Raw genomic sequence first — 21,633 nt, 5'->3', positions numbered from 1 at the left:
CTGTGGATGCTTATTGCTAGATCCATATCAGTCCATTAGTTATCATGTACGAGCCATTGGAAAGTGATTCAAGGTGATAGCCCATAGTGTTTTTATGGATTAAAACTTCATTGTCAAACCTATACCGGTTCGGGAAATAACTATAGGTTAAATCCCCAATGCGAGGAGAAAAATCCGGAATTTTCCACTTTACATCTGGAACTTGAACCTAGCAACCTTTATCTCCGGGAAACTTTCTTTCTTCCACTTTTTGCTTAGTTCTATGTGAGTTTAGTTTAAATCACCACTTTCAAAACAATTTTATTTTCTTTTAAATTTCAAGTTTGTGCTAAAGGAAATCATCAGAATCAATTTCTAATTTAGAGTCTGTCACTGATAGAGTGAAAACCCATCCCTGAGTTCGACCCTAGAACTGCTATACTATAGTAGCTTTGCTACGCCAGTATAAGGTCATAGGTTTTATAAATGTTTTTGATTAAAAGACCCGGCTGGGCATCGAAGCAAATGGCGCCGTTGCCGGGGATGGTGCCACAATACAGTGATACAACCTTTTAGAGGCTACTTGTGATTTTCATCACAACCAGGGTGAATTCCTTTTTCACTAATTTCATTTTCTTTCATTTTCCTTTTGTTAATTTTATTTTCATTTTCTTCCTAACTTTAACCTTTTCTTTAGTTTCCTTTTGTTTTTACTATTACAGGAATTGTAATTTGTGCATGCCCTATTGGATTAGGGACCAAGAGGGAAGATTAGTAAGGATTGAGAATCCTCAAGACACAGAGTTGGATATCTGTGTAAATATCATGGACCCTCCACCAGAGGATCAGAATTCTCAACAAGGTCAAGGGGGTAATCCCAATGCATACCTATCCATGAGGGATAGAATGCATCCCCCAAGGATGAGTGCACCCTCATGCATCCTGCCCCCACTTGAGCAGTTGGTTATAAGGCCCCATATTGTGCCCCTCCTACCAACTTTCCATGGAATGGAGAGTGAGAATCCATATTCTCACATCAAGGAGTTTGAGGAGGTGTGTAATACCTTTAGAGAGGGAGGAGCTTCAATAGACTTGATGAGACTCAAGCTATTCCCTTTCACTTTGAAGGACAAGGCAAAAATATGGTTTAATTCTTTAAGGCCAAGGAGCATAAGGAATTGGGTTGATCTTCAGGCTGAGTTTTTGAAAAAAATTTTCCCCACCCATAGGACCAATGGGTTGAAGAGACAAATCTCAAATTTTTCTGCTAAAGAAAATGAGAAGTTCCATGAATGTTGGGAAAGGTATATGGAGGCCATCAATGCTTGTCCTCATCATGGTTTTGATACATGGCTCTTAGTGAGCTATTTTTATGATGGAATGTCTTCTTCCATGAAGCAAATTCTTGAAACCATGTGTGGGGGAGATTTTATGAGTAAGAATCCTGAAGAAGCCATGGACTTTTTAAGTTACGTGGCTGAGGTGTCAAGAGGATGGGATGAGCCTGATTCGTCCCTAGCAGCGGCAGTGGCAATGGCAATGGCACCATTTGATTCGGGGTTCGATCCCCGGCAACGGCGCCATTTAATTCGTGCCCAATTGGTGTCTCAGCTGATTCGTGTCCAGCTGGTGCTCCTTGATTGAGGGAGTAATCAACAAAATTTATAACCTATTACACCATATACTAGGGTAGCAAAGACAAAGCTACTATAGCATAGTGGCTCTAGGATCGTTCACTGGGATGGGTTTTCACTTCACAATTGATATTAATTCAAAGATGAATTGGTGCCTTTTCATTTCAAGGTTAGCTTTAAAAGAAAACATAAAGATGTTTAAATGAAAAAGGTTTGGTTTTAAGCTAACTAAAAATAGTAACTGATTTTAACTACAAAGAAAAGTGTTTCTTGGAGTTTAGATCACTAGGCTCAGGTTCCTCATACAAAAAGGGAGTTCCGGTCACTTGTTTATTTTCCTCGCATTAGAGAATTAACATATAGTTAATTCTCTAACCGGTGTTGTACAGATGCTTCCCATTAATGGGTTCAAACACTAAATCCCTCTCACTGATGCACTTTGCAATGGCTCATACCTCTCACCTAGCACTTGCCATTCAAGGTGATCTTTAACCTTGGATTACCCGTCAAAAGCTCGCAAGAGATAACTAATGGATGTCTCCTTGGAGTCCAAAAGCTTACCAAGTGTTGGCAATTCCAGAAAATCCTACCTTCAAGTCACCTCCCAAAGGCTCGCAAGGGGTAAACTAGTGCATCTCCATGGTTGGAAATCACTTGCCTTACCAAGTGTTGGCCCAGGTGACTCTAAGGTGTTTTAAGTTAACTAAAAACATAGAAATCACTAACGGGTTACACTTTCTCTTCATTAAAAACTAAAACAACAAAACTTCCAAATTATGTATGTGGAAACTTACCCGGCTTTCCTTACTCCAAGAGACAAAAAGCTTAGCCTCTCATCCTCTGTGGAAAAATCCTCAGAGTTTGGTTGGCTAGAAAGTGAAAATGAAAGAGAAGACAAGAATATATATGAAAAACAGAGCAAGTGCTCTGTTCGTTGATTCTATATATTGGATTACATATATGATTACATCCTTTTCTTACAGTGGATGCAAGGGAATATATATAGAGGAGTTTTTCCAACCTTCCTAGCTAAGAAATCTTATGGTTGGTGGCTTACAAGGAGAAGAATGGAAATTTATACAAAAATATCTGAAGAAAATATCTAAAAGAGTCGGTGCAAAAATATCGGGAAGCTTCAGGCACATTTCGCAGGTGAAAATGGTGTCTGCGAGATTTCGCAGACACTCAAGAGGGCTGCGAAATATTTTCGCAACAACAAGTTAAACTCGCAGGGCTGCGAAATTGGCTTCCACCTTGAGGTTCTCAGCGTTCCAGCTTGCGGCATGTATCGGGTAGCTTCAGGAGGAATTCCATAGCACTGTACAAAAAGGCTGCGAAATTCTCGCAACAAAAGGCTGATTTCGCAACACTTTGGAGTGATCTGCTTGCAATGGCTGTAACTCCTTCGTTTCAACTCCGAATTGTGCACCGTTTGAAGCATTGGATTCTTGACTTCCTGAGCTTTGAAATGGTATATAGAATGTAGAAAATGGACTTCGGGAAGTGCTCCAAAAGTGCGCAAGAAGACTGCAGCTAGCTTTCCTCTGTTTTCTTCACTCTGTTTTTCTCTTCTCCTTGCTTCTCTCCTTGCATACTTTGAATGACTTTGGCAAAGGGATATGGAGCTCCAAAGCTTGGTTTCTTCATGAATTTGAGCTTCCAAAAGCTTTGCCATAACTTGTCCAAGTAGCTCCTCCATCATTTGGCATGCTTGAATTGATTCATAAGTTGATAAAAACATGTAAACTTGCCACAAAATGGTTAAAACCAATTACTAAGGACCTTAATGAATTAATTGGGTTAAATGAATATGATTACTACTCAAAGGTGCTTAAAACCATTATAATTAGGTCTACAAAATAGCACTTTTTGGTAGTAATCAGAGCCCAACTCAAGAGAGAAAGGAAAGTTTCCCTCTCAACAAACCCAAAATCCAAAGGCTGGAATGTACATGTTAAGTGAAGACGTGGACATAAAAGCTAAAGTGGCAACATTAGCTAGGAGGTTGGAAGAACTTGAGTTGAAAAAAATACATGAAGTCCAAGCCATTTCCGATACCCAAGTCCATGTTATGCCATGCACCATTTGCCAATCATGTGATCATGTGGTAGATGAGTATCCAACCATGCCAGCTGTGAGAGAGATGTTAGGTGATCAAGTAAATGTTGTGGAGCAATTTAGGCCCAACAACAGTGCATCTTATGGAAACACCTATAATTCAAGTTGGAGAAACCACCCAAATTTTTCTTGGAAACCAAGGCCACCTCCATACCAACCACAAGGCCAAACCCAAGTACCTCAACAACCATCTTCAGTGGAGCAAGCCATTGTAAACCTGAGTAAAGTCATGAGTGACTTTGTGGGTGAACAAAAGGCAATTAACTCCCAATTGCATCAAAAGATTGAAAATGTTGAGAGTTCTCAAATAAAGAGAATGGAGGGGATGCAAAATGATCTATCTCAGAAGATAGATAATATTCAGTACTCCATCTCTAGGCTTACCAACCTAAACACAGTGATTGAGAAGGGAAAGTTCCCCTCTCAACCAAGCCAAAATCCCAAGGGTGTTCATGAAGTTGAAACCCAAGATGGTGAGTCTTCAAATTTGAGAGAGGTCAAAGCTGTGATCACTTTGAGAAGTGGGAAGGAGGTTGATCAACCCTTGCCTAACGTGGGGCCTAATGAAGAACTCAGATCAAAGAGACCCTTGATTAAAGAGGGCAATAACCAAGAAGAGCAGAGTGGGAAGAAAAGTGCATCCAAATCAAGCATTGAAGAAGAACCAAGGATAGTGATTAAGGAGGATATGATAAAGAAACATATGCCTCCCCCTTTTCCTCAAGCTTTACTTGGAAAGAAAGAAATCAAGAATTCATCAGAAATTCTTGAAGTTCTGAGACAAGTGAAGGTGAATATACCTTTACTTGATATGATCAAGCAAGTCCCCACATATGCAAAGTTTCTAAAGGACTTGTGCACAGTCAAGAGAGGTTTACAGGTGACAAAGAATGCATTCCTCACTGAGCAAGTGAGTGCTATCATCCAGAGTAAGTCCCCAGTTAAGTATAAAGATCCGGGATGTCCCACCATATCAGTCAACATTGGAGGGACACATGTGGAAAAAGCTTTATTAGATTTGGGAGCAAGTGTGAATTTGCTCCCATACTCTGTGTATAAACAATTGGGACTAGGAGGATTAAAACCCACAACCATGACCCTCTCTTTAGCTGATAGGTCTGTCAAAATCCCAAGGGGAGTGATAGAGGATGTTCTAGTTCAAGTGGACAAATTCTACTATCCTGTGGATTTTGTGGTGCTTGATACTGATTCCACTGTCAAGGAAGAAAATTATGTACCAATCATCCTAGGGAGACCTTTCCTAGATACCTCCAATGCTATTGTTAATTGTAGGAATGGGGTGATGCAGCTCACATTTGGAAACATGACATTGGAATTAAACATATTCCATTTATGTAAGAGGCATCTTTACCCTGAAGAGGAGGAAGGATTCGAGGAGATGTGCTTGATCAACACTTTGGTTGAAGAGCACTGTGACAAGAGTTTAGAGGAGAGCTTGAATGAAAACCTGGAAGTCCTTGAAGATGGGTTCCCTGAACCCTTTGATGTGCTAGCCATAATGTCTCCTTGGAGGAGACGGGAAGAGATCTTACCACTGTTCAACCAGGAAGACTCACAAGGAGTTACTGTGGAGGACCCTCCAAAGCTTATTTTAAAGCCACTTCCTGTGGATTTGAAGTATGCATACTTGGAGGATGATGAGAAATGTCCAGTGGTAGTTTCCTCAACCCTCACTAGTGATCAAGAGGATAGTCTTTTAGGAGTCCTCAGAAAATGTAAGAAAGCCATTGGATGGCAAATTTCTGATCTGAAAGGGATTAGCCCTTTGGTGTGCACCCACCATATTTATATGGAGGAAGATGCAAAACCAGTGAGGCAACCCCAAAGGAGACTGAATCCTCACATGCAAGAAGTGGTGAGGAATGAAGGTTTGAAGCTACTTCAAGCTGGGATCATATATCCCATTTCAGACAGCTTGTGGGTGAGTCCCACCCAAGTAGTCCCAAAGAAATCTGGAATCACTGTGATCCAGAATGAGAAAGGGGAGGAAGTCTCTACACGTCCTACCTCAGGATGGAGGGTGTGTATAGACTATAGGAGGTTGAATTCAGTGACTAGGAAGGACCATTTTCCATTGCCTTTCATGGACCAAGTCCTTGAGAGAGTCTCAGGACATCATTTCTATTGTTTTCTAGATGGTTATTCAGGGTACTTCCAAATAGAAATTGATTTGGAAGATCAAGAAAAGACGACCTTCACTTGTCCCTTTGGTACTTTTGCATATAGGAGAATGCCCTTTGGTCTATGTAATGCTCCTGCAACTTTCCAAAGATGCATGCTAAGCATCTTCAGTGATATGGTGGAACGCATCATGGAAGTTTTCATGGATGACATCACTGTATATGGAAGTTCTTATGAGGAGTGTTTGATGCATTTAGAAGCTGTTCTCCATAGATGTATTGAGAAAGACCTAGTGCTAAATTGGGAGAAGTGCCATTTTATGGTACAAAAAGGAATTGTCTTAGGACATATCATCTCCAAAAATGGCATTGAGGTAGATAAGGCAAAGGTGGAGCTGATTGTTAAGTTGCCACCTCCCACAAATGTTAAAGGAATTAGGCAATTCCTTGGACATGCCGGGTTCTATAGGAGGTTCATTAAGGATTTCTCAAAAATCTCAAAACCTCTATGTGAGCTTTTGGTAAAGGATGCCAAGTTTGTGTGGGATGAGAAGTGTCAGAGAAGTTTTGAGGAATTGAAACAATTCCTCACAACTGCACCAATAGTGAGAGCCCCAAATTGGAAATTACCTTTTGAGGTAATGTGTGATTCAAGTGATCTTGCTATGTGGGCTGTTTTGGGGCAAAGAGAGGATGGAAAGCCCTATGTGATCTATTATGCAAGCAAAACTTTGAATGAGACTCAAAAGAACTACACAACTACTGAGAAGGAGTTGTTGGCAGTAGTTTTTGCCTTGGATAAGTTTCGTGCTTATTTGGTAGGGTCCTCTATAGTGGTGTTCACTGACCATTCTGCTTTGAAGTACTTGCTAACCAAGCAGGATGCCAAGGCAAGATTGATAAGATGGATTCTTTTGCTCCAAGAATTCAATCTCCAAATCAGGGATAAAAAGGGGGTAGAAAATGTGGTAGGTGACCACTTGTCCAGACTTGTGATAGCACATGACTCACATGGTCTGCCTATCAATGATGACTTCCCTGAGGAGTCTCTCATGTCAGTAGATGTAGCTCCATGGTATTCTCACATTGCAAACTTTTTGGTTACTGGAGAAGTACCAAGTGAGTGGAGTGCTCAAGACAAGAGGCATTTCTTGGCTAAGATCCATGCCTATTATTGGGAGGAACCTGTTCTTTTCAAATATTGTGCAGATCAAATTATAAGGAAATGTGTTCCTGAGCAAGAGCAATCGGGAATTCTTTCCCATTGCCATGATAGTGCATGTGGAGGTCATTTTGCCTCCCAGAAAACAGCTATGAAAGTGATCCAATCAGGCTTCTGGTGGCCCTCTCTTTTTAAGGATGCCCATTCTATGTGCAAGGGATGTGATCGGTGTCAAAGGCTTGGTAAGCTAACACGCCGAAATATGATGCCCTTGAACCCCATCTTAATAGTGGATATCTTTGATGTCTGGGGTATAGACTTCATGGGACCATTTCCAATGTCATTTGGACATTCCTACATCTTGGTAGGAGTGGATTATGTCTCTAAGTGGGTAGAAGCAATCCCATGTAGGAGCAATGATCATAAAGTGGTACTTAAATTCCTCAAGGACCACATCTTTGCAAGATTTGGAGTGCCAAAAGCCATTATAAGTGACGGGGGAACCCACTTTTGCAATAAACCTTTTGAGACTCTTCTAGCCAAGTATGGGGTTAAGCACAAGGTAGCTACACCTTATCACCCCCAAACAAGTGGCCAAGTTGAGTTAGCCAACCGAGAGATCAAGAATATATTGATGAAGGTGGTCAATGTGAATAGGAAGGATTGGTCTATCAAGCTCCTGGATTCCTTATGGGCTTATAGGACCGCTTACAAGACCATTCTAGGAATGTCTCCCTATCGCCTTGTTTATGGCAAAGCGTGTCATCTTCCAGTAGAGATTGAGTATAAAGCATGGTGGGCAATCAAAAAGCTTAACATGGATTTGACAAGAGCCGGGTTAAAGAGATGTTTGGATTTGAATGAATTGGAGGAAATGAGGAATGATGCATACCTTAATTCAAAAATTGCAAAAGCAAGATTGAAAAAATGGCATGATCAGTTGGTAAATCAGAAAAATTTTACCAAAGGACAAAAAGTTTTGCTTTATGACTCTAAACTTCATCTCTTTCCAGGAAAATTGAAATCCAGGTGGACGAGTCCTTTCATAATTCATGAAGTGCATCCCAATGGAGTGGTGGAAGTATTCAATCCCACAGGCAATCAAACCTTCAAAGTTAATGGCCATCGTCTCAAGCCATTCATAGAGCCTTACAGTACAGACAAGGAGGAGATCAACCTCCTTGAACCACCACAACTCTGAGGGAAAGCAGGGTATCATGGGCTAAATAAGTCCATGAATTTTTTGTTATAGTTTTATAGTTATATCATTATTTTTATTTCTTTTTATTATAATTTTTCCTCAATCTTAGTTTATTTTGTCTTAATTCAAGTCAATTTTGATGATAAATTTCAGAAAAAAATCATGAAAGTTGGGGAGAATTCTTCAAAAGCAAGACAGGGGAGTAAAACCAAGGAAACAGAGCACCTGATTCCAAGGTACGAAAATTTCGCACACCCCAAAACCAAGGTGCGAAATCCTCGGTCCAAAGGGAGCCATTTTCGCACACCCCAAAACCAAGGTGCGAAATTTATTTCAAGGTGCGAAAAATGATTTCAAGGTGCGAATTCCCTAAAAACCATTTTCGCACACCACTGTGCAAGGTGCGAAAATTTTCGCACTGTGCGAAATCCCCTCCTGGCACACGAGTGCCATTTTCGCACACCTCAAGCCACTTTTCGCACCGTGTGAAACAAGGTGCGAAAATTTCGCACACCTGATTTCAAGGTGCGAAAATTTCGCACACCTCATTTTAAGGTGCGAAATCCTCAGTTAAAGGGGTGCCATTTTCGCACACCTAATTTCAAGGTGCGAAATTTGCAGACCAAGGTGCGAAAATTTCGCACGGTAAAATTTTAAGTTCCAAAAATTTTAAACGGACTTTTAAATTAAAATTTTACCCCCGAAATTGTGCCTAACGTCCAAAAACGACTTTTCGGTTGCCTTGGAAAATTTTAAAACATCAAAAACCCCCCTAAAACTCATTCCTATATAATCCCTTGAAGTCCAGAAGCTCAAAGGACTCCCCCACGAACCAGCTGAGGAGCCTCTGGAATCCCGAACAGTCACCCACCTCCATTTCGGCCATGGTGAAGACCAGAGGAGGCCTTTCCGGCTCCCCATCCTCACCGACACCTCGACCACATCGAGCCGCCATGGGAGCCGCAGCTTCGCCACCTGTTCAGGCCCCGGCCATTCCCCCATCTGAGGGGGAAGCCCCTTCTCAGCGCCGATACCCCACCAGGAGACCACCCACGGACCCTGTGCCACCAGCCGATCAAGCCACGAGCTCTGTTTCTCGGCCACCAGCGAAGAGAACCAAGTTCTCGGGTCCTGGAGAGCCATCCCATGCACCTCAGTCAGAGCCACTTACAGAGGACTCTCGGATTCCTGTGGGGATTACTCCTGAGACCGTTATCAGGCGTCCCATGATAGCCGGACCACCGATAGAGGGCAACTTGGATTGCAGAGATCGATCCTTCCATTCCGAGACCTACTTTGATACAGAGGCCCTCAGACAGCAGCCAGAGTTCAGAGATTCATTCCGACTACTACAGAGGTATCACATGGAGGATCTTCTCACTCCTAGGCAATTCTACTATCCCAGAGTAGTTATAGATTTTTATCAATCTATGACTACTCGAGGCCTCCGTAATCCTACCCTCATCCAATTTACCATAGATGGACGCCAGGGTGCCATTGGAGCTCGTCACATTGCTGAGGCCCTCCGTATACCTTATCAGCCTGTGATTCAGGCAGACTTCAGGGAGTGGTCCTCATTCTCTCAGAGTGACATGGTCCGCATTTTGTCCAGGGGGACTTCTACAGCCTCAGTGTTGACTAGGAGAGAGCTTCCATCTGGGATGCTCCTTATTGATGTGCTCCTGCGTGCCAACCTTTTCCCCCTTTAGCACAAAGTTCAGAGGCGAGGAGCTATACTTGAGGCGTTATTTAGGATTTCTGAGGGCTATTTCTTCGGCCCTCATCATTTGATTATGACTTCTCTTCTTCATTTTGAAGAGAAAGTCCATCAGAAGAAGCTTCAAAGGGCAGATGGCATCCCATTACTATTTCTGAGGCTCCTCTGCCAGATTTTAGAGCACCTGGGCTATCCTGAACAACCCCGCCTTGAGAGGCGCCGCCATTGCCGAGAGGACTTCTCTCTCGACAAATGGCATCACTTGGTAGCCTACTTTGCACCCCAGGGAGCCCCAGCTGTGCCTGCACCTCCAGAGCTACCCCAAGATGAGCAGATGTCTCAGGCCCAGCAGGATGAGATTCTCACAGAGACCACACCTCCTGCCCCTGCAGCACACCCCTCAGAGCATATTCCTGAGCCTATACATCCTATTTCTCCTATCACTTCGGGTGCTCCACCAGTCATGCCAGCTACCCCAGCACCTCCTCCTTCATCTGAGCCCACTGTCATCGTTTCTCTTACGGAATTCAGAGGCTTAGAGCGTTCATTGCGGACACTGAGCACTGCTCAGGATTCTATTATCCACCAGATGGCCACTATTCGGGCACACCAGGATCAGATCATTGCTACTCAGGCCCAGCATACCACGATCCTTCATCAGATTCAGCAGCATTTGAGTATGCAGACACCTTTTGGGCATGATAGGTCTGCACCATCCGAGCCTCTAGTGCCAGATAAGGAGAGCTTACCAGCTGAGCAGCCCATACCAGAGGAGGAGATCAGAGCAGAGCCATCACATGACACCCCTCATATTTGATATTTTTATATTTTACTTGTTTTTTATTTTAGACTTGTAAATCCCATCTTTTGCATGTGTTATAAACTGGGATTGGAAGTATTACTTGAAATCATACATTGTATATTTCTTTTACAAGTAATATATATATATATATATATATATATATATATATATATATATATATCCTTTTTTATTATATTCCCTTTTCTCATTACTCTTTTGTCATTGGAACATGTGGTTTAAGGTACTCCATACTTCCTTTACACTCAGACTTTGTCTCACTCAGGAGGTACTACTTCCTCCCTTTATTTTTAATCGCTTTCGAAACATTGAGGACAATGTTCAACTTGGTTGGGGGGAGAGTTGAGAAAGGAAGTTTTGTTGTTAATACTAAGTTATTTTGGTATTTTAGTTGATTTTTGCTTAAAATTTAAAATTTTTAAAAAGTTTTTTGAATCATTCTCTATGGTTGTTAAAGATAATTTCTCAAAAATAAAATAGGATAAGTCGAGTTTTAACTTAATTATTTAAGTCTTAGAGTTTGTTTTATGCTTTCAAAGTTGATAATCTATTGAAGCCTCTTTGATTTCGAACTTTCTTCTTCCATTTCAAGCTTTACACCACTGTGCACATTAGATCCCGGATATATGATGTAAAACTTTCTCACCTTCTAAGCTTAGGAAAATTTTGACTTGGTTCATTACTTAGCCTCTCTTTAATAGTGTTGGGACACCTCATAAAGACCAATGAGTCTTTGAAAAAAAAAAAAAAGAAGAAAGAAGAATAAGCTTCTATTCTTTCCTTGAAACCTAAGCATGATCCGAAGGGGTGGCGAAAGCCTTTAAAACCCGATGCCCTAAACCTTGATTGGTTGGGAGTCATCGATCCTCTGCTTGCTACATAGGTGAATTGGTTAAGATTAGTGAGTAAAAAGAATTGTGAATAAGAAGGTGCGTTCCTAACCTATTAAGAGTTGATTAATTTTGCCAATGTTCGAGAAAAGCTTAGGTTGGAGGGTGAGGATAGTTGTATATACTATATCCGGAAGCTAATCTCATTAACACTTAGCTTATTATGGAAGAGTTTGATTTGGAACCTTGAGAGTAGAGATTCTTTTGATACTTAATTGCATAATCTCCACTCTTTGTACTTTTTGTTTAAGTTTTAAGCTTTGACAACTCCTATTGCATTTTGAATCTTCATATCTTTAGTTCACCAGGTGAGATGTGTTTGGATATCAGTCATGCCTCTCAATTATTTTTTGGAATGAATTGCATGACCTCTTTTATGTATATTATTACATTTGCTTAGTTTTTCTCTCCTTAATTGCTAAGGGACTAGCAATATGTCGGTTGGGGGGAGTGATTACTACTCAAAACATGCTATTTTGTAGCTTATAATTAGCTCTTTTAAACACCCTTGAGTATTAATTATTACCTTTTAACCCAATTAACATGTTAGGGACCCTTGCAATCGTTTCTAACAATTGTGTTAAGTTTTGGTGCTTTTTGATAGCTTTATGCTCACCAAAGCAATTTAAGAATGAGGGAGAGATATTTATAGTTCATGGCAAAGCTTTTGAAAACTTAAATTTATGAAGAAATCAAGCTATGGAGCCTCGTAATCCTTTGCCTTAGTCGTTCAAAGTATACAAGGAAGAAACAATGGAGAAGAGGAAAACAGGGGATGAAAATAGGGGACACAGCTGCAGTCTTTCATTGCACTTTTGGAGCACTTCCCGAAGTCCATTTTTTACATTCTATATACCATTTCAAAGCTCAGAAAGTCAAGAATTCAACGGTTCAAACCATGTACGATTTGGAGCTGAAATGAGAAAGATATGGCCTTCGGAAGACAACTGCATCAAGCTGAGGGACAATTTCGCACGATGGAAATCAAGGTGCGAATTCCTCAGTCCACTGTGCGAAAATTTCGCACACCTCAAATCAAAGTGCGAAATTGGAACTCCAACGTGCGAAAATTGGATATTTTTGCCTACTCTTTTTCTTCTGATATTTTTGTGTCTAAATTTCCATTTTCTCCTTGTATTCAACCACTCATGTAATTCCTTAGCTAGGAAGTATCCAAGGAAGGGTAAAATTACCTTCCTATATAAATTCTCTTGTAATCTCTGAAAATATATCTTTTCGGGGAGCTTTCTCCAGGAGACCAAATGATGTAAATTTGATACTTAGTGAAATACAGAGATCTCTTTTGCTTTCTTTTTCTCTCTTCTATTTTCTATTTTCTTGCAAGCCAAACACCCTCTGAGGATGTTTTCCCAGAGGATGAGAGGCTAAACATTTAGTTTCTTGGAGTAAAGGAAGCTAGGTGAAAAGTCCAGATTAAAACATGGAAAGTTTCCGTGCATTAAATTCAGGTAGTTGGAGTCCATAAATGGTTTATAAAGCCAAGGTTTTGCCTTAAATCCCTTAGAATCACTTTGATTGGCCAATACATGGTAAGCTTAAGGTCTCTGTGGATGCTTATTGCTAGATCCATATCAGTCCATTAGTTATCATGTACGAGCCATTGGAAAGTGATTCAAGGTGATAGCCCATAGTGTCTTAAGCCATTAATGGACCTTGACTACCATCTCTAGTGACTTTTTATGGATTAAAACTTCATTGTCAAACCTATACCGGTTCGGGAAATAACTATAGGTTAAATCCCCAATGCGAGGAGAAAAATCCGGAATTTTCCACTTTACATCTGGAACTTGAACCTAGCAACCTTTATCTCCGGGAAACTTTCTTTCTTCCACTTTTTACTTAGTTCTATGTGAGTTTAGTTTAAATCACCACTTTCAAAACAATTTTATTTTCTTTTAAATTTCAAGTTTGTGCTAAAGGAAATCATCAGAATCAATTTCTAATTTAGAGTCTGTCACTGATAGAGTGAAAACCCATCCCTGAGTTCGACCCTAGAACTGCTATACTATAGTAGCTTTGCTACGCCAATATAAGGTCATAGGTTTTATAAATGTTTTTTATTAAAAGACCCGGCTGGGCATCGAATCAGGACCACAGGTATGTGTTTGATTGTTGGTTTTTGTGTTAGTATGCCCACATGGCATTTGGATTGCAATGCTTGTTATGCATTGATGCTTATTGACTGATCTTTTCTGCAGCGCATGGCTAGGGACCTCAGGTACGCCATTTGTTGATTTATTGAGTGCTTATGCATGCTAGATATCGAGTAGGTTTGTGTGATTCGTGTTGTCTATGATTAGCCTAAGAGGCTATTTGATCTTTGACCCATATACTCCCACATGCCCAATTCAATAGTAGAGACCGAGTTCCGGGCCTAGAAGGGTGCTACCTCACATGAGGTACCTTCCCGATAGGTAACCTGATCCCCAGACCCAGACTTAAGTTTCGTAGACCGCTTTTTCCATACTGGAGTCATTAGGGGTTTTTGTTCTTACTGGAGTCCTAATTGATTGCCTTTGACCAAGCTAGGGGTTTGGAGTAAGGTCTATCATAAGGGCTATATCGATGTTTGGGAGCACTATGGAGATGATGGATATCCGAGCAATGAAGACCTGTATAGCCCTGAGCTAGATTTCATGGATACATGCATGGCTAGTGTGTCACTTTGGTTTGTTGGTTAGGATCTTAGGTTGCGTATCCCCTTGTGGGTATAGTCATCCAGTCTTTTAGGACTTGCCTTCTTCAATCATTGCCCCTTGAGCCACTTTACCCCTAGGATACCACCATGTCAGATTCCCGCTCCTGCCTGTGGAGCCATACATCGGATTAGCTGTTGACATCACATTCCTTTAGAGGATTTCGTTGTGAGATTGCATTATTGGATTGATTTCAGGATTGATAGTTACGGGGACTGACGTACCCCTTTTCTTTTATAGGATTGTTGACTGAGACCGACCTGGGTTCTTGAGCTTGGATCATGATCGAGGGTAGATTGGTTAGAGGATCAGATCCACATAGTCAGTTAGAGCGGATATCAGATTACCGAGATATGGACCCCTAGTATGCTACTGTTGACCAATTGGTTGAGATTACCGATAGCATGGCATCGCTCTGGGATGCTATCTTAGGACTGGGTCAGAGGATTGACAGGCACCAAGCCCCACCAGCACAGATTCCAAGAAGCACCGCACATGATTCCACTGCACCTCCACCTCCGCCATCGCCATCTGGACCCACTGTACAGCAGGACTATACAGTTCCACCACCACCACCACCACCACCACCACCTGTTCAGTCAGCCCCATGGGCTGGAGCTTTTGTACTTCATGGTCAGACTGAGACCACGCCACATTCTGTTGTGGCCCCTACGCCGATTATTGATGACATTCAGGCCTGTATTGATAGGATTGAGCAGAGGATCAGGTCCCTGCATGTTTTTGATGGAGTTATAGGTTGGGATGGATATGATGACCTTCTAGTGGCAGCTTTGCCAATTGAGTTCCACATGCCAGACATTGAGAGGTACACAAGGATAGGGTGCCCCCGTATTCATTTGCAGTTATATAGCGCAGTTATGCGCGGGCATAGACTGGATGAGCCACAGATGATTATGTTATTCCCTATGTCGCTGAGTGGCGCCACTCAGCGTTGGTTTGCCTCTTTGGACCCTTCGAGGAGTAGGACATGGGCAAATTTGGGATAGGAGTTTATTAGACAGTATTCATTTAATACTGTAGTGGATGTATCCCAGAGGGAGCTAGAGGCCCTCAGGTAGAGGCCAAACGAGTTAGTTACTTCATTTATCTCCCGCTGGAGGGAGAAGATAGCACAGATTATAAATAGACCCTCAGAGCGCGATCAGATCAGCATGATTATGCGCAGTCTTCAGCCCCGATTTGCCAAGCATCTCATGGGCTTCCCACAGACAGACTTTGGATCATTGGTTCAGGCCCTCTATGGCATTGAGGAGGGCATATCTAGAGGTTTATGGGCAGACTCTTTCCCTTCAGACTCTAAAGGGAAGAAACCAGGGGCAGGCCCAAGATCATCAGATATTGGCACTATTGGTACATTGAGCCACAGATTCTCACGTTGGCCACAAACTCATAGACAGTCTTCAAATTTTCCTTACCAGAAATTACAGTAGGATCAGTATAGACCAGTTGCTCCATTCAGGCCAACAGGGCCTACTTATTTACATTTGCCACCACAACCAGTATATGCTACACAGGCGCCTCAGAGGTCACCTGTACAGTACCATCAACGGTATAAAGCACCGCTCCCACCGAGGCCGACTAGGCAGTTTACACAGCTCAGGATGCCTTTGAGCTGAGCTTTTCAGAGATTAGTTGAGGGAGGATTGATTGCTCCATTACCACCCAAATCACCACCACATCCTACCCCACCAGGATTCAGGACAAATCTTCACTGTGCCTACCATAAGAGAGTAGGCCATGATACAGACAGTTGTACAATGCTGAGACATGCTATTCAAGACTTGATAGATCAGGGTTTGGTCGATTTAGGACGCACTGTAGTGACTACAGACCCGCTACCTGCTCATGACACCAGAGCTATACCTCCACCCCTAGGGGGTGTATATTTGATTGAGTTTTTAGGAGACAAGATATTCATGATGGGTTGGGACGGAGAGGCTCCACATACTATCAGTTTATATACAGATTCAGACTTTAGTGGATATATCCATGGCCAACAGACCCCTAGGCCATTAAGACTTATTCCAGATGAGATTCCCTGACAGACTTCATTCCCGCCAGTATACTTGTAGCATGTTCCGCCCTTGACACCTTTCATTCTGTTCCTAGAGGGGTATGGGCCCATTCATAGAGATGTACAGATTGTTACGAAGAGTGGGAGGATAGCTCAGCCTTCACCTGTTGATAGACCTTTTGCTAGTACGAATTCTAGAGAGGAGGTTCAGAGGGAGGATGATGAGATATTGCGCCAGCTGCGCACCACACTGGCCCTCATATCCATCTGGAGCCTATTAGCCTCATCCAGCACTCATAGAGATGCACTGATCAGAGCACTTAGTTAGATCAGAGTTGACACTGCTACTACCCCTAAGGGACTTATTCACTTCTTGATAGCTGATAAAGCTACCTGCATTGTATTTTTAGATGATGACTTGCCACCAGAGAGGTCAGACCATGTTCGACCCCTATTCATTGACGTTGCTTGTTCAGGCTGTCGGGTGTCGTCTGTCCTACTGGACAACGGCTCCGCCCTGAACGTTTGTCCATTGGTTACTGCTATTGCTTTGGGATTTTCACCATCCGATTTTGGGTCATCTACGCAGACCATCAAAGCATATGATGGGACTCAGAGGACAGTTATGGGTACTCTCACTACACATGTCATGATAGGGTCGATCAGATATTCTATACTCTTTCAGGTTTTGAGGATTTAGTCATCCTTTAACCTACTTTTGGGCCGCCTTTGGATTCATGAGGCGGGTGTTATACCATCTTCCCTTCATCAGAAGGTGAAGTTCATACACGAGGGGCGCATTGTCATGATACAGTCTAACAAAGACGTTGTTACTTCTTCTGAGCCGGTGCTATAGATTAGCCATAGTGAGGATGACCTACATTTGATTGGTTTCACCTTTGATGAGGTTCAGGTTGTCAGTCTAAAGGATGACAGTAGAGATATGGTACCCATGTCGTTCGACCAGTATAACAGTACTATGATACTGAGCATGATGAGCATGATGAGAGGCATGTCCTATATGCCTGGTTTGGGATTAGGCCGCCGCCAGCAGAGGCTGCATGAGTTTGTTTTCACCATTGATCATGACGTACCCTATGGATTGGGCTGTACTCCTTCTGAGGATAATGCACGACACATGGCATGGCTGCGCCGGGACAGAGTGAGAGCTCACTTGTCCGAGGTTCCATTCGATTACCCCCTTCGCCCATACACCCTTCAGTTGACTGATTATTTTGTGAGAGGATCAGAGCATGCACCTCACACGGAGGGAGCCGACCATGTTTTCGAGACAGTTGAGGTTCAGGGTATCCAGCAGGCCCTAGGACAGATGTGTCTGAGTTCCGACATTACTGAGGCTTCCGATGCCATGATAGTTGCGTCCCCGTCGTCGGGCAAGACTAGTGTGTTCTCTATGTGCTTTCCTGAGGAGGCTCCTGACTATGATTTGCCTATGGATTTGGGGGATGGTACCGATGGTGTGATTCTGCTTGACACTTACATGGATGAGATGGACATGATCGGCAGTAGCCGTATTCTTGACGCAACCTCGCACGAGCTTCATTCTGCATTTGATATGCTTGGAGTTTCTACGATTGATTATGATGATGTGACACTCTATGATGCTTGCACTGATGCGATGGACATGATCGGCACTGGCCATATTCTGGATGTAGCCCTACCTAGGCCCCGCTCTGCTTTTGATGCGTTTGGGATTTCTATGCTTAAGTTTGATGATGATGGATTTATTGCTTCTAATGTTACTCATGATGTTTCTGTTGTTGAGGGAGCGTCCAACTCTGTGGACCTACCTTTTTCATTTGACATTATGTCCGGGTTTATCACCCGCTTTGATTATGTTTCTGATGATAATAATGACATGAGTATTTTCGAGTATTTGCCTGTGTCACAATATTTTCCATTGATTGCACCACCGGTACCCACAACACATATATGTGATGTTGATGATGTGGGAGACACAAACGGCCCGCTGAGTGGCTAGTCAGATTCTGATTCTGATTCAAACATGGATGATAGGAAAGTTACACCCATCTCTGGTAGTACTGAGTTGATAGATTTTAGGGCATTTGATCAGCCCAGGGAGATTAGGATTGACTCTTCCCTATCTCCTGATGAGAGGAGTAGATTGATTGACCTGCTTAGGTCATACCTGGATGTATTTGCATGGTCATATGAGGACATGCCGGGCCTAAACCCCTCTATAGTCCAGCATCGCCTACCCATTCTGCCACATGCTAGGCCAGTTAAGCAGAAATTGAGGAGACTACACCCTCAATGGAGTTTGCAGGTGAAAGAGAAGATTCAGAAGCAACTCGGTGTTGGCTTCTTATCAGTGGTTGAGTATCCTGAATGGCTGGCTAATGTCGTCCTTGTTCCCAAAAAGGATGGCAAGGTTAGAGTTTGTGTGGATTTCCGAGATTTAAACAAGGTCAGCCCTAAGGATGATTTTCCCCTCCCACATATTGATATGCTAGTTGACAACACCGTAGGGCATTCGATGTTATCCTTCATGGATGGGTTTTCTGGGTATAATCAGATTTTGATGGCTCTAGAGGATATGGAGAAGACTTCTTTCATTACTGAGTAGGGTACTTACTGCTACCGGGTTATGCCATTTGGGTTGAAGAATGCGAGAGCCACATATCAGAGAGTTGCTACTGCTCTATTCCATGACATGATGCACAGAGATGTTGAGGTGTATGTGGATGACATGATAGTAAAGTCCCGAGACAGGACAGATCATTCAGCAGCGTTACAGAGATTCTTTGAGAGGATCCGACAATTCAGACTGAGATTGAATCCCAAGAAGTGTACATTTGGGGTAACTTCTAGGAAATTACTAGGGCATATTGTTAGTGAGCGAGGCATAGAGGTTGATCCAGAAAAGATCAGAGCAATACTTGACATGCCTGCTCCGAGGATTGAGAGAGAGATTAGAGGCTTTCTAGGCAGATTACAGTACATCAGTCGTTTCATTGCTAGACTGACAGACATTTGCGAGCCTATCTTTCGTCTTTTGAGGAAGAACTAACCTACTGTTTGGGATGATGGTTGTTAGAGCGCCTTCGAGAAGGTTAAGGAGTATCTCCTTTCTCCTCCAGTTCTAGTGCCCTCTACACCTGGGCGACCTTTGCTCCTATACTTGTCGGTTTCGGACATGGCTTTGGGTTGCATGTTAGCTCAGCTCGATGATTCAAGGAAGGAGTGAGCCATTTATTATTTGAGTTAGAGGATGCTAGAATATGAGTGCAGATATATTATGATTGAGCGCCTCTATTTGGCATTGGTTTGGGCCACCAAGAGACTGAGACACTATGTGACAGAGTATTCCATATTATTGGTCTCATGATTGGATCCATTGAGATATTTATTTGACAGGCTTGTTCTGACTGGCTGGCTCATGAGATGGTTGGTGCTGCTTACAGAGTTTGATATTCGATATGTCACGCAGAAATCAGTGAAAGGAAGTATTGTTGCAGATCATTTGGCTTCTTTGTCGGTATTCGATGACAAACCAATCGAGGACGATTTCCTAGATGAGCAGTTTGTTTCAATGACTAGTATTGTAGGATGGCAGTTGTACTTTGATGGTGTCGCCAATCAGTCGAGGTTTGGCATTGGTATCCTATTGATATCACCACAGGGCGATCATATTCCCAGATCAGTTCGGTTGACTTTTTCTGATCATCACCGGCTGATGAATAATATTGTTGAGTATGAGGCATGCATTATAGGTCTAGAGACTACACTAGATCTTGGAGTTAGACAGTTGGAGATCCATGGGGATTCCAACTTGGTTATTCAGCAGATTCAAGGTATTTGGAGGACTCGAGATGAGAAGCTGAAGCCTTATCATGCATATCTGGATTTATTGGTTGATAGGTTTGATGAGTTGAGATATATACACCTACATAGAGTAGAGAATCAGTTTGCTGGCGCTTTAGCCACCTTGGCTTCTATGATTGAGATCCCTACAGGTGTGACTGTGCTACCATTGCTGATTGAGACTAGGTCTGTACCAGCTTATTGTTGTCTGATTGGAGATATTGAGGATCAGGATGAGCTACCCTGGTATCATGACATTTATCAGTTTCTAGCATGTGGCACACATCTTGAGGCTTTTACAGCCAAGGATAGGAGAACGTTGAGGCAGTTAGCCACCAGATTTGTCATTTGCGGGGATGCACTTTATAGGAGATCGCCCAATGGCCTATTATTATTATGTCTAGACCACGCCTCTGCAGATAGAGTGATGAGAGAGGTCCATGCAGGAGTCTGTGGCCCACACATGGGAGGACACATGCTAGCCCGCAAGATTATGAGGACTAGCTACTATTGATTGACCATGGAGACAGATTGTTGCCAGTTTGTACAAAGATGTCCGAAGTGTCAGATGCACGGTGATCTCATTCACGTGTCACCTTCGGAGTTGCATGCACTCACATTCCCTTGGCAATTTTCAATATGGGGTATTGATATTATTGGGAAGATCTCGCCCAAGTCCTCCAATGGTCATGAGTACATCTTAGTTGTCATTGATTATTTCACCAAGTGGGTGGAAGCTGCTTTCTATGCTAGATTGACAGCGGTCAGAGTGGCCAAATTCATCCGATCTCACATTATCTGCCGATATCGGGTCCCCCATGAGCTGATTTCTGACAGAGGGGTGCATTTCAAGGGTGAGGTGGAAACATTGATTCAGGAGTATGGCATTCAGCATCACAGATCGTCTACGTACAGGCCGCAGACTAATGGGGCAGTTGAGGCCGCGAACAAGAATATCAAGAGGATTTTGAGAAAGATGGTCGAGACTTCTCGGGATTGGTCAGAGAAGCTCCCCTTCGCATTATGGGCTTATCGTACTTCTACTGGGGCTACCCGGTATTCTTTGGTGTATGGTATGGAGACAGTGCTGCCTATTGAGATTGAGATGGGATCCTTGAGAGTAGCACTAGAGCAATAGATATCTGAGGCCGAGTGGGCTTAGTCTCGTTTTGATCAGCTTAGCCTTTTGGATGAGAGAAGATTGAGGGCAGCAGATCATGTTCAGGCCTATCAGAGAAAGATGACATGTGCATTCAGAAGAAGGGTCAAGCCTAGGAAATTTCAGAAAGGCGATCTAGTCTTCAGAGCCCTCAAGAGACTGATCAGCGACCCTAGAGGCAAGTTTAGACCTACTTGGAGCGGGTCGTATGTTA

At 42.7% G+C, this 21,633-nt stretch overlaps 1 protein-coding gene across 1 annotated transcript; it reads left to right on the top strand.

The window, feature by feature from the left end:
* The first annotated feature begins 19,592 nt into the window (after nt 1–19,592).
* LOC104880757 (uncharacterized) lies at nt 19,593–20,774 on the top strand. Its single transcript, XM_010658430.2, has 2 exons — nt 19,593–19,639; nt 19,814–20,774. Exons 1-2 carry the CDS (start codon nt 19,593–19,595, stop codon nt 20,772–20,774), a joined length of 1,008 nt encoding a protein of 335 aa, XP_010656732.2.
* Nucleotides 20,775–21,633: the final 859 nt, after the last annotated feature.

The sequence above is a fragment of the Vitis vinifera genome, chromosome 11 (genome assembly GCF_030704535.1).
Source record: "Vitis vinifera cultivar Pinot Noir 40024 chromosome 11, ASM3070453v1".
NCBI lineage: Eukaryota > Viridiplantae > Streptophyta > Magnoliopsida > Vitales > Vitaceae > Vitis > Vitis vinifera.
Note: the sequence above shows the minus strand (reverse complement) of the source record. Positions and strands in the feature narration are given on the sequence as shown.

What these genes read in the sequence shown, in the direction of transcription:
- LOC104880757 (XM_010658430.2), top strand. Translation starts at nt 19,593, where the DNA reads ATGGCTTTGGGTTGCATGTTAGCTCAGCTCGATGATTCAAGGAAGGA. An exon ending in CTCGATGATTCAAGGAAGGA is followed by an intron (nt 19,640 to 19,813) that starts GTGAGCCATTTA and finishes TTTATTTGACAG; the next exon opens with GCTTGTTCTGACTGGCTGGC.